Source organism: Amphiura filiformis, chromosome 8, assembly GCF_039555335.1.
Source record: "Amphiura filiformis chromosome 8, Afil_fr2py, whole genome shotgun sequence".
Lineage (NCBI taxonomy): Eukaryota > Metazoa > Echinodermata > Ophiuroidea > Amphilepidida > Amphiuridae > Amphiura > Amphiura filiformis.
In genome coordinates this window covers 37,517,765-37,531,799 of record NC_092635.1, presented here as the reverse complement: position 1 = coordinate 37,531,799, position 14,035 = coordinate 37,517,765, and the positions used below count along the sequence as shown (strand labels likewise).

Sequence of the window (14,035 nt, the reverse complement as noted above, 5' to 3'; positions counted from 1 at the left end):
AAATATAATGCCTCCAAAGTTAATCACTATTACGATGGTGTTTAAGTTACTTTAATCTTGGGACTGAAGTATTAGCATGAAATAGTATTTCTGTAAATAGACTACATCACCCACAATGAAGCCAAGTTATAGAATATCCTCTGACTAGCCATACTTTTAACCAATCAGATGCCAACTGTATACTCATTGGCACAAACCATTTTTTATATAGGGAAGTTTTGACCCCTAGAAATGAGGGGATTTGCTGGGAAGTGCACCTTTCATGCAGAGAGGGAAAAGACTGATACTATGATGTGTGACACTATACCATGAATGGCAGACTACATGGGGGATTGGATATGAGTGGGCAGACTAGTGGTTTAAATCTGGATTATGAAGGAAAAGGCTTGTTTGATGAGATAGTGAACTTCAACATTGATGAACTGGGTTTCTTACATAATAGCCTCAAGATTGCCTTCTGATAAAGACACATGGGAATCAATCAGCAGTTATTTGGAATAAATTTTGAACTTGATATTGATTAGTTGGGTTTCTTGTATGATTAGTTTGAATTCACCCAATGATGAGATTGCAGTCAAACTAGAAATCTACGCTACTTTGGAATTGATTGGATTTTGCCTTTCGATTTAGTTGAATTCTTATATCAATGACTCAATTGAACTTGAGGAAGTAATTGGATGGAGAAAAATTATTTGGAGTTGGACTTGGATCATATTTTAAGTCAAATTTACCGCAGTGGAAATATCTTTTGAATAAGTTTCATCATGACAGCGCATGCCATATTTATGAGCATAGGATTTAAGCCATCCAGCAGCAAGAAGCAGGAAAACAAAGAACCATCAAGGTTCTTTAAGCTCATGAAGATAAAGGTAAGACAGTAAATCTTCTGTGTGGATTTTGAGTTTGTTGCCTTTAATAATATGCAAAGAATAATTTACTTTGTGTAAGCACATTCTAATAACTTTTAATAATATGCCATAAAATTTGTAATATATTGCAAATGTCAAAAAATGAAAAAATTATTTGATATCAGACATGTCAGAAGGGCATTCCTGGTATTCAGAATACAATTTGATGTGTTCTTATGCCCCCCATAAAAAAAAATACTGTGCAAACATTGCTATCCAATCACTTAAGCCTCCTCCAGAAAAAAGACATTAAAAAAATCCTGACCGACCCTGCTTAGCAAGCCTGACCACTCTGTAGAAGAGTATTGTTTTTATTCCATTTTCATCACTTTTTGCGTCAATATTCAAACTGTTAAGTCTGGTGGATAGTCACAGCGTTTTACTCGCAGCGGCAAATCGCAGCGATTTTTTTCCCGCCGACGAACAGCGACTTTATCGCACTTGTTCAGCGGAAAACGCTAGCGAGTCCATTTTTGCCGCCAACAGAGTTGCGATAGAAAAAGTTCAAGTAGGAATTTTTTCTACTGGAAACGATTTTAGCTGGCGATTTTCTGTACTTGTCCAATCAGGTCGTGTTATTTCCCCACGTGACTTGCCCCAAAGTAAGCATGAAGAAATCACAGACATCGTGGTGAACTTGACCGACGAACAAATTGAACAGCTTCAAATTAAAAGTGGAACAATATCCTCATCTCTATATCTTACATCGGATTGATAATCGTGATGTCCAAAAGAAAATGAATTCCTTACAATCCATTGCTACTTGTTAAATAATCGAAGGAGTGGATGCAGGGAAGAGATAGATCTTTTGATCTTTTTCAATAGTCAGTATGTGCATCATGATGTCAGGCATAAGAATGATCAGCCATGAAAAACCTGAACAGTTTGAAAAAGCCTGAAAAGTGTGTGAAATGAGGCTAAAAAGGCCAAAACGGGCTGAAATTATAAGAAAGTGCGGAAATTTGGACCTGCAAAAGCAGGAAGATTCTCATGCCTGTGATGTGCAGTGATCTAGGCTACTTTCATGATCCTCAGTGGTATAGGGCAGCTTAGGGCCTAACATAACCACTATATAATTATTATTATTATTTTAATATAGGCCTATTAGGTTATTTAGCCTGACCGCTTGACTCCGCCGGAGTATAATTGTGCAAGACTCGAGACTATCTATTTGGCGGTGAATATTCAAAGCACAAGAGAGAGAGAGAGAGAGAGAGAAAGAAAATCTTAATCTTGTCCTTCAAAAATCACTGGTATACCATCCTATATATCATGCATTATTACTTCATACTGAAAATGACACTGTTATAAAATGCATAAAACGGACAAGACGCTATTATTTAGGCAACATATGTCACCATAATAGACTGGCAACGCCAGCCTATAATTTTTTTTCTCGCAATTGAAAGCGTGATAAGTCGCACACTTTCGCCGAAAAGTCGCACACGTTGGCGAGAAATCGCGGCGATTTGCCTCTGCGTGACTATCCACCAGGCTTTACTCACAGGATTTTGTCAAACTTCTGTCAATAATTTGTAAGGTCAATTTTTAGTAGAAAATTTGTTTATTTGATGGATTTGTTCATTTGTTTGTCAATCTGTATGACAGCGCACCCTAATCCCAATGGGAATGAGTCTTTTAAGATTTCAAAACCTTCTGACATAAGGTAATTTTATAATGATAGAAAAAAATTAATATCCTTAACAAAACATGATAACAGGCTGCACCACCAATGAAATATAATGCAATTATGATGATCATAAAAAAAAGGAAGGAAGTTATTCCTGCCTCTCCCTCTCCTAAAACATTAATGAAAATAAATCTGGAAATACCGTAGACTGGGACCGTAGAATTCCACCTACAAGTATAATATGGCTCTAAACAGGTATTTGAGGAAAGCATAGGTATTTGAGGAAAGCATAGGTATTTGAGGATTTCCTCAAATACCTATGCTCTAAATGAGGGTGGGTTTTTTTACTGATACAGGCGGCTGTACAAACATGTACTATTATAAGATAGGGTGTCTGCCCGTCATATCTTTCATCCAAAAAAAAACCTGTTTTGATACATATATGCTTGTAGAAAGAATTCTAAAATATGCCTTAGGCATAATCCATATACAAAATGTTAATATTATGATTACAAATTGGTCATTTGAAATGACAAGTGAGAAGTTTGTCACTTAAACAGGCTGGTGAACTTTTACCTTTAAGAGTCTTTGTCTTGTATTACATCTGTGGTTTGTTATGAGCCAATGATGTATCATTTCTTGGCTGGCTGTGGGGAAAATGTGAATCACTTTTTATTGGGTGGCTGTTGTGATTTTTAAAGCATATGTGACATGCAATGGAAATAATAAAAAAGAGACAAAGATGATGCCATTTGCAATCAAATAACAATTTTTACTGGCTGTTTCTATCCTGCAGTCCATTTACAAAGGAAGGTGTTTTTTAATCAATCGGATTCAATGATTTCACAATCAATTGCCATTTGGGCATCTTTGTATTTATGCAAATAATTCTTTTATTAGGCGCTAGAAATCAAACATTTCCCCTTGCCGTAGTGTGTGATTGGATATCTGCATGATCATATAAAACCACATGAAGTTCACATTTAGTTCCAGAATTGCCATCATGATAATGATAGAGTGCCATGGGTGATATTACTAAACAATAGATTTATTATGAACATGTTCATCAGGACTGTTATTGAAAATGAAGATGAAATTCATAGTTCTAGCTAGTCCAATTAAAACAGCACTTATTGTGGACATTTCGAAATCTGTCCGATTTCTTTTTCAACACTAATGTTGTTGTGACGCCCTTCTGTTTACAACTTGTTGTTCAGCAACACTTGCTAGTTGGTTTCTTCTTCAGATTTGCTGGATTAAAAAAGCAGTGAAAATCGGACACCACGATGAACAGAGACAAGGGGCAATACAATCTAACTCACATATTTGACGATCTTGTGAAGAAGAAACCAACTGGCAACCACGTTGCAGAGCAGCGAGTAGTAAACAAAATGTTGCCACGACAACATCAGTATTGAAAATGTCCACAGCATGTGCTGTTTCCTTGGACTAGAACTATGAATTCTTTTCTTTATATAGGTAATAGATTTATTTCTCTTGATTTTTTTTCATCAAAAACCTGATACATCTCCCATAGTTATATACTGTTTCCTTGGCAGTGTTGCTGTTCATTTGGTGCTTGGTGGTGCTTGGATCTGCATGGTCTTGCAGGCTTCCCAATACGCCAAGGGAACAGCTAGCTGATACTGAACATTTCCCATTGGAGGCATAGATCTTCAAAGATGATCATAATTTTACCAAAATTATACCTTTTTGGTGTAAAAATAGGCGTTAGTTGTAAACCTAGGGCATATTCCGCAGGATTTTCATTTCAAATGTGAAGACCCTGTTATCACATGACGCATTGATTTCATAAATAACCAGATCATAATGTTGTTGATAAGAACTCCCATGATAATGGGCTATTCCAGAAAATAATTGCACACCCCCTATAGCATGTATAGAAGTGTAAAGTTTAAATAAATGAAATGTCTGGATTTCCAAGTGTGCTTTCTGAAAATAATTGGAAGTTGCCCAGGTTACTGGAAAAGGCATGGAAATGCAATTAATTTAATGGAAAATCACGGAATTGTCCAAAATCAGCCTCTCAGAGGTGTCAAATAGAGGATTTATAATTTTGAACTAATTTTTGCTGGATTTTTTTTTGTCTTTCACAAAATGTTTGAACACATCCAAAATCTGGATTTCCAACAATTATGACTGGACAAAAAGTCCAGAAATCTGAAATCCTCTTTAGGGGGTGTGCATCTATTTTTTGGAATAGCCCATTGAGTCTGCATGTAAATCTGGTCTAATGATCAGTAATTGATGAGCAAATATTATAATTGGTAAAAGTGCTTCAATGTGGGCCAGATTTGATGATTTTTCTAAAAACTATCATCATGTATGATGCACCAACCCTTGGGAATTTTATAAAGTAGAAGCACTTGGCAATGTTTTGATCTATTTTGAGACTAGTAATAAGCTTCATGTTCATGTAGGGTGTATGGAAACTCAGAAACGTAAGATCTGTGTTCGTGAAATAGAATTCATTGTTATCAGTCTGGAGGGAAGGTACCGGAGGTGCACCCTCCATAGCAACATTATTGGGTCAGGCAAGTCAAAATATTTAATAAACATTATCCCAAAATCATGAACTTTCTGTGAAATTTGTGAGAAAATCAGAGGGGATATATATAGGTCTGCATTTGGAAAATCAGCACCTCCACTAAAAATCCTGGTTACATGCCTGATTGTTTAAAAATCAAATCTTCACATACATACACACATTTCACAAACGTTCATGATGTAATTTTGATTTTAAATTATCTGAAAATGTATCTAGATGAGTACAGACAAGATAAGTATTGAAATTTGTATTATTACACAGTTTGATGTGGTGGTAAAATGTGCAAAAGTGAATTTTGTATGAGAAATCTGAAATTGTGTCTGCATTCAAAATATTCAGTAAGTTCATCGCCCCATATCTCATTGTACACTTGACAGACAAACTAGACAACACTAACATCATCAATATGCTGTATGTATGTCATGTGCGTGAGACACAATACCATCACAAATTGAATAGGAACAATCATGTGCTGCGCAGATTTCCTTTGGTTAAGGTCAAACTCACAGAAGATATATTGCACTTCCCACAATGCATTTCTGCCATTTCAATTTTCTGTACAGATTTGGTATCCAGTGCAAAATGGGTTGATAGTGTCAAAAAGTACCTCGGTGAACCGAGCACATCCAGATCTTGCAAAATATGTTTATTTCTTGACTATCGACCTATGTTTAGCCAGTATATTCTCAACATGAAAACAAAAGGAACCTGTACAAAGTAACAGGAGTGTCATTTGATGTAACGGGGTGATGCATCATGTTGAAAAGGATTCTGGGAAGGGTAAAATGACCTTCTCTGGGTCCAACTTCTTTCCAGGATCTATAGTTAAAATTTTCCAGTTATTCTGTGCAGTATTCAGTTGACCTGTAACCATATCAGAAGGATACAGTCGAGGTCAGTTGAACATGTGTGATCAGTGGACATGAAAGCCTGTGATTTGTCTCAAAGATCAGCTAGCTCTATATGCGATTCAGAGATGCGATGCCCCAGTTGACAATCTTCAGCAAGAACATAACTATTCTTGGAGAGGCCACCCTACAATTGCCTTACATTGGTCGATCTACAATGTCTTTGGTCTTGCTTCCTTTTTCCTTCAACTGTTCAGCCGATCCATGCATGATCACCTTTTCTAAATTGATCACCTTTACATCTTTCATTGTGTCCAAAGTATTGACCATCTGTGTATTCAGGGCAGTTCCTAGGGATTTTGCCGCCCTAGGCAAAGCCTCTCCCTGCCGCCCACCCGCGCTATTTCTTCTTTCTTTTTCTACGCCCCGTGTTTTCTTTCCTTTTCTCTGCCCCGTTTCTTTTCTTTTTCTCAGGTCCCCCTTTTCCTTTTCCACCCTGTTTTCTGTTTCTCTTTTCGCCCCTTTTTATTTTTCCTCCCATTTTTTCTTTTTATCCACCCTTGTTTTTTTCCCTTTTCTTTCTCCATTCCCGTTTTTATTTTTGTTCGCCTTTTTTGCGCCCCTCTGCATTTGCCGCCCTAGGCGACCGCCTTACCTGGCCTAATGGTCGGAACGGCCCTGTGTGTATTGATGGTTTGCAGAAGTTGTGTGGTCGGTCATTCCAATCCTTTTTAGAGTCCAGGAGATGCGAAGCATACGCCTCCAGCATTTCCTGAAATTTGTGTATTAACAGCTCATAATAGGGTATGATGCCCCCATCAAGCTCTTTTTTTAGGATATCCACATACTTCTGTTTCTCATCTTACACTAATCTGATACAAGTAATTAGCGGATAGAGATTGATGTGGCTAATATCACCATGCAATCAGCAAGTGACATCTGCTTGCTAAGATTTGCTTCAGTTCTTTCCTGGGTAGGTCTTTCTTCCTTGGTTGGACATTTTACTTAGTACTCAACTTCGACCTTCAAAAAAGTTAACAAGGCTTCAGCATGTTCAGCAGAGTACTGGGGTTCATACTGGATGTGTTGCTGTGACCAAAGATCTTTGAGTATCTTTGCTGTGACCAGCTGCATCTGTGAATTTGATCACAGGATTATTCCCAATTGGTCCAATCCTATTTGGTCCAGTCTCACTTCGTCCAATCCCATTTGGTCCAATGGCACTTGGTCCATTCCCACTTTGTCCAGTTCCCACTTGGTCCAATCCCATTTGGTCCAATTCCACTTCGTCCATTCCCACTAGGGCCATGTCCCACTTGATCCATGTCCCACTAGGGCCATGTTCCACTTGATCCATGTCCCACTAGGGCCATGTCGCACTTGGTCCATGTACCACTAGGGCCATGTCCTAACTAACTGGGTCTGGACAAAGTGGGATTTGGACCAAATGGGATTGGACTAAGTGGGATTGGACCAAATGGGATTGGACCAAGTGGGAATTGCCCAATTTGTATACACTTGAGTCCAGTGAAACTTTTTAACAGGTAGAATTAATTATGCCAAAGACATTAGTCGCCTATACCAATCATGCCAATAGCAAACTACCTGTCCTAAATGACAGGTGGGTGGCTGGTAAGACACAGTTGACAAGTTTTGATTTCATTTTCTAAGTATTCAAATCACATCACAGGAGAGTCATTTTGAATATTAAGCATCATGGTGCACGAAATCGTAACCTCTCAAAGCAATTACCAAACTCCAGTTTTATTAAAGTTAAAAGTCAAGTTGTTGACATGTATGGTATATGTTAATCAACATGTTGGTAAACATGTTGGTAAACACTAATTTAGATGTAACAGTCATGCTCCTATTTCCTTGGTAGAACACCGGCCCTTTGAGCTCATGTCAATGACCTTCCTTTATATTTCTTGTTTAATACTATAATTTCCTTTATATGGATTGACCATTGGCTAGACATTTATTAAGTCCGTTATTGTTTTCTATTAAGACAGAATCCGTAATTCATTCCTCTTGGGATAGCAATTGGTGTCTATGCATGAAACAGGATCTCTGCTCGATCATATTAGCAAATAGTGGTTTGTGGACAGTTATCTTAAAATCTTGTGTTATGAATTGTTAATGGTTAACTTGACTTTGTCTGACAGTTAAAAGTTCATTTAGCTTCTTTCGCCCAAGACAACAATCATGACAATGAATGAGTCGGTTGTGCCATACAAATTGCCGCGACTTTGAATTTCTTTGTTATATACTTGTGGTATGAGGAGATGTTTTGTTCAAAAGGGGCATTCGTTAGTTGTTTTGACATACTTCAAATTCCTCTTCATGTAAATTAATTAATTCCTGAATTTGTCTTAACCAATATGAGGGTAGTAGTCAGTGAAACTATACTACACTGTTGTAGTTTATTCAGATTTGAAGCAGTAATAACTCTCTCTACGAGGATGTCAGCTGCAGACGACAAGTGTCAATTTTTTTTAATTCAGAAATTTCAGAATTGTAAATTTTCATGACCCTATTTGGAATCAGCATGGAAAATGCATTGAAAAGAGTACGAGCAAGCCTAGTATTAGGCATATCACCTTAAATATAAGCGCAGCAGAAACACGTTATATATAAATGATTCTACATTATTGGGCTTTATTAAAGCATCACAAATCAGAAAACCGAATTGAAATCGGTCAATGCATTGTGATGTAGTGTCAATTTAAAGATGCTCGTAGATGGAATGAAATCCTGCCACAAATGGCTGTAATGACAAAATTGGCACATTTCGAGATTTTGAAGGTTTATTTGGATGCTTGCTTGAAAAAGCAGCGTTAATTTAAATATCACATGTTAAAGAAAACAAAATTAAAAAATATATCACTGAATAGGCCTAATTATAATAAATTAACCAAATATACAATTTTAGCAATTTCAGCCAATCTGCAGACAAATTAAACCTGAAATAATGGCTAAGTTCAGCTAATTAATATGCAAAATTGATGCCAATAGAAAACCGTACATGATATAAAGGTGAGGTTTTTTTCCCACACATATGTATACAAAGTTCTTTCAATTGATAAGAAAAAATACACAAAAAGTAATTAATTATGCAAATTAGGTAATTACAGCTAATTATGTATTCATGATATTATTATGCAAATTAGAAATGAGTAATTTTTTGTTTTTTCAATATTTAATGAACGTCTATTCATTCATCATAAATTTGTCAAGTATGAACCTGTTATAAGATTAAATAAATGAACTGCAGTTAATTACTTAAAAATAATACAACAAAAATACAAAGTTTGACATTTTGACGGTGTCTGGAATAGAATTTTTATTTTTACTGTAAACATGGTATGTGTCACCATTACTCAAAGCCAAATCCGAAAAGTAAAAATAAAAATTCAGTTGCAATGAGACTTTAAATTAACATTTTGTTATCTGGATTAACATGGGAGGACAATCGGTAAAAGCAACCGCGATTACGCTGTACAGCGTATACAAAAATAAGCGTGGCCTTGGGCACACACAATGGCTTACAGCAATTGTGGTTTGAAAAACTACTCCCTGCGAAATATTTTTGATAATGTTTTGTTTCAAACATTTTTCCTCAAGTGCTTCATTCGTTGTCGACTGAAATAATTTACATGCTAAAAAAGATTAGTATTTCAGCTAAATGGTGGTAGGTCAGACTATTTCAATAGGCCTATATTTACTGATTTATGAGCGATCTTCAAAAATCCAAAAAACAGGCAGTAGCTCTTAAACAAAGCAATATTTAATTTTGTCGGACTCGATGGTAGCCCAGGAAAGGCTTCACACACCATATATTAATAAAAATTCCTTTAAAAAAGGAACGTGGCGCCCAATGTGAACTTGGACGTGATATGGTGAATTCCATGGTGTGTAGATTTGGTGTTATAATGATTTTTCTAGGGAAGAGTAGAAGATGATCAAATGCAAGAGAAATGTGTTTGATTGGGGAAGGTGTTCTGACAATCCAAATATAAACTTAGTCCACCTCAAATGACCTGTAACAATTTGTGATTGACATTACTTAATTCACCTCGGATGACTATGATCTGACATTCAACATTTTCGCGCTTACACCAATCATAATCCATAACAATTTAACTCTTACAACTTCCTGTCAACTCTCTAATTTAAAACTCTACATTTCTTTCTGTTTGCCTTTTCTGTCTTATACCATTTAGTACACTACAGTTTGTTACAATTATTACGATACGCAAACATTGCTGGGTAGATAACAGGATTTAGTTATTTACTTAATCCAATCATGGAGGTAGTAGCTAGTCAATTTTGGTCTTCAGTGTTTTAAAATACAACAATGTAGAACATGTATAATTAATATGCCGTGTTGTTTGCATACAGTTTGCCGCCTAATTGTGCCACCATATTGCAACTTTGGCAATAACCGCTATATAGATTGTATGGTATAATTAGCAAACAAAAGCCATCAGTTTAAGAGGCCTCGTTAATTGACTCTTATCACTATGGACCACAAGAGTCTCATCCCAATGGCACAGTCCAATAACCTCAATTACATAATCATAGTGCAAAATTTGACCTCAAGTTGCAGAGTATGAGTTTGTATATCCAAATTTTCAAAGGATGAATGTACAAATGTATTAGGGTTTAAGAACTGTTCCCATGATAGATGAGCATGCTGTGGATCCTAGTGTATGGTCAAATGTCACCGTCTATCGGGTTCTAAGGCACACGGTAAACTGGTTGAACGCATACAAAGGTCAGGATTTATTTGGTGTTTTATAAATCCTAATTTTGTATTTTAAACAAAGAATATACGCTCACCATTTTATCCCGTGCATATCAGAAAACAATAATAAAATAAAATCCAAGCAAATTGTGGTTTTATTTCTGAGCTGGGCATAATTTTAGCAAAACAATTGCTAAGTCAATCTAGCAAGACTGAAATTAGAAGCTTTTCACAAAGTCATGCCTATATTGTGGCGCGCCTCCGTAGAGGGCGCCACAAAAATTCAAACAGTTGAGATAAATGAAGCATATGAGGAAATTCATTTTTCGAAATGGATGTTTTCTAAAATTGACCAACTTTGAAGCGCGCGCTTTTCAATTCACTGTTATGCTTGCATGCACAGTGTGGCAGAATTATTGTGCAGCCACTGTGATATCCCTACTAGTATTGGTTCAGTTGTTCTAACGATAGCTCTTTGTATTTTGAGAAAAAAACTCAAAACTTTCTCAAACTGAATTTTTATGATGAAGCCTATATGGCTAGCATGCAGAACATCGATAAAGTATATTACAGGCCAGCAAATTGCCCCATGACTGCCCTCTGATTTGAGTCAAAACTACTCATTACCCAAAGTACCCAGAAAGGAAGTACACGGATAGGGAAGTTTTTAGTAACTGTCATCAGGTGAAGTTATGTGATTGACTTCATCATAGTTTCAGTTTGTATCATGTCAAAATGAGATATGATCCAGTCAATGGTGGGATGATGTGTTTCCTTCCGAAAAACAGTAAAGAGGTTGAGTGTTCAGTCACTGGTCACAGATTTGTATCAGAGAACTAGAGTAAATATCGGGTTGGCTAGGCTGATATACCGTAAAACCTCATCTACAAGCATATAGAGTGTTTTTGATGAAACTAATTTAATTCCATCTTATGGAAAGGTCATTCTAATGAGTTGATCATAAAGTAGAGAGAAGTGCCCAAGAACAGTGTAATGAAGGAATGAAGTTGTGGACTAGAAACTTGTTTGACTTCAATTGAAAGAGCTCTGCAGACTGACAATAAAGTTTTGCTGATATACAGTGGCGGCGCCATGGGGGGCAAATGCCCCCAGTCAGAACTCTTTCCCCCCTGTTACAAAAAAAAAAAAACCCAACATTTGTTGATTTTGCCCCCCCTGAAATTCACTTTGCCCCCTAATGCCCCCGAAAAAAAATTTCCTGGCACCGCCACTGCTGATATGATGTATTAAAAGTCTTTGTGAAGCTATCGTTAACCTCAAGGCATAATTATGACCTTGATGGCTGACCATTGATGACCAACCTTGATGACTGGTACATAGTACAGGAAGGATTCCCCCTTTTGATTACACTTGATGTTATTAAGTTATATAGAGGTCACCGTTGATACTCACCTAGAAATACAGGTGGTCAAACTGGTCCATTTAGCATTTCCTGATAGGGACAAAGACCTTGTCATGATAAGGTTCATGCAGGTGACATAAACACAAGTAATTAGTTAACTTTGGACTAAATTAATCTAATTATGCAAGTAAATCATCTCATTCCTCCAATTATGGACTTTTTAAAGTGTCACTACTCATTTTTAACCATGCAAGAACATCTGAAGATTTTAACTTCCCGGTGTAAAAATAGAATCTTCCAGGCGTAGACATTTTCATTTGAGGTAAGCAAGAGTGAAGACCTCTCTTAAATAACTCTTCTATATGTGACCTGCTCTTATGGAACGAGCGTTAAGTTGAAAGTTGACAGATCTTCTGGTTGCATTGATGTTCTTTGTTTGATGCACACCTGTACAAGACATATATGTCTCTGTGAATGGAGCATTCTGCAACCAGTAGCATGTCCTTTGGGAATGCCCATTGTGCCCATACTACTGGTTTGACAGGTACTGCTCAAACAAAGAACTTCAGCAGCCAGAAGGTTGGCCTGACTCACCTGTAATACCACAGAAGTCAAAGGCTGATCTTCCATTCTAGATGCCTCTGTGTTATTCATGTACATTGTATGTCAACATGGTCTTTCAACAGCAGAAAGAATCAAGTTGGCCTTTATCAATCATCCGGGGCTATTATCGCTGGGAGTGAACTCGGACAGAACACCAGAAATGGTGACTGGATAGTGACTCAAGGTCGCAATCCCAAGGTCAATCAAATGCAATTGTGCATTTTGAGTGCACTCAGTTCATATCACAGTATTTTGGGGGGTTGCAGACATGCTTAACTTACATTGTGTAAAACCTCCCAATTTGGAATGTGTTCACATGACCCCGCACATGACCAGAACCTTTAGTGCAGAAACCTCTTGAGGTTAAGAATACTTGGGGAGTTTGGCCTTCCATATATCCATGTGGACAATACTACAAAGTGCAGATGACAAGATAATAGTTTTGAAGTTCTTGATAGCGAGCACTCAGATAAGAGTGATGGTACTCGCTCAATCATTCATTATTTTGCACTTTCATTATGTTCATGGGTGTTTTGAACATTTACCAATTTGATGAAATTTGAGCAACACAAGCATGACAAGTGAGAAAAAAATCATAGTTCTTTTTTATTTGAATAGATTGTGTATTTTCAAGAGATTTGAGAATTTGAATTCATATGACTAACTTACAAGTTAGATTTATTAGGAATTGACTGTAATAGGCACGCCTAGATTTTGCATGCATCACTTGCATTTTGTGATATTTGGAAAGGTTTTCTTGTGCTCACAGGTTCCCTGGAGGTGCAGAAATCAGGCGTATTGTGTCATTTTCGATGTGATGCAGACTGTCAACATGTTCAAGGGAAATAAGCATGTCTTGTCAGCTGAATGCAACACTTTTGAGTTTTAGTGACAAATTTTGTCAAATATGTCTCTGTATACATCTGTGATAGCTCAAATTGGTGGAAAAGATGGAAGCCTATGTACACCAGAGTAATCAACTTTCCTATGGGTGCCTTCTGCAATTACTATATAAAAACTGACGTTTTAAAAGTCCTCAATTAGTCTTTGTCACACCATAGTGACCTAAAGAACATTTTTGAAGTATTATTTTCTGAAATTTATGACATAAATGCTTGCTCCATAGCAAATACATACAAAACACAAGCAAGAGCCGCATAAATATTGAGAGCTATGGGTAGTTTCACAATACTTTAGAGATCATATTTTTTCGAACAAAAGTCTAAGCTCCCCTGATACAATTGAGTAATTGAAAGTTGAAGTGAGGGCTTTTGTGTACACTATCTATGGCATGTGCAGTTCTACTATGGTACCGCAGAGCATGATGGGATACACCTATCAGCTGCTGTATGTGGGTCAGTATGTTG

At 36.9% G+C, this 14,035-nt stretch overlaps 1 protein-coding gene across 3 annotated transcripts in view; it reads left to right on the top strand.

The window, feature by feature from the left end:
* The window catches only part of LOC140159000 (ras-GEF domain-containing family member 1B-like), a 289,431-nt gene that overhangs the window by 35,558 nt on the left and 239,838 nt on the right, over window positions 1–14,035 (top strand). The window contains exon 1 of one of the 3 annotated variants that reach the window (XM_072182306.1): window positions 750–869. The exons of the other annotated variants lie outside the window; for them this stretch is intronic. Coding sequence (XP_072038407.1) covers window positions 765–869 — 105 coding nt within the window. The 5' untranslated portion in view covers window positions 750–764. Of the gene's footprint in view, window positions 1–749; window positions 870–14,035 lie in introns of those variants that run through there. 3 annotated transcript variants of the gene reach the window in all.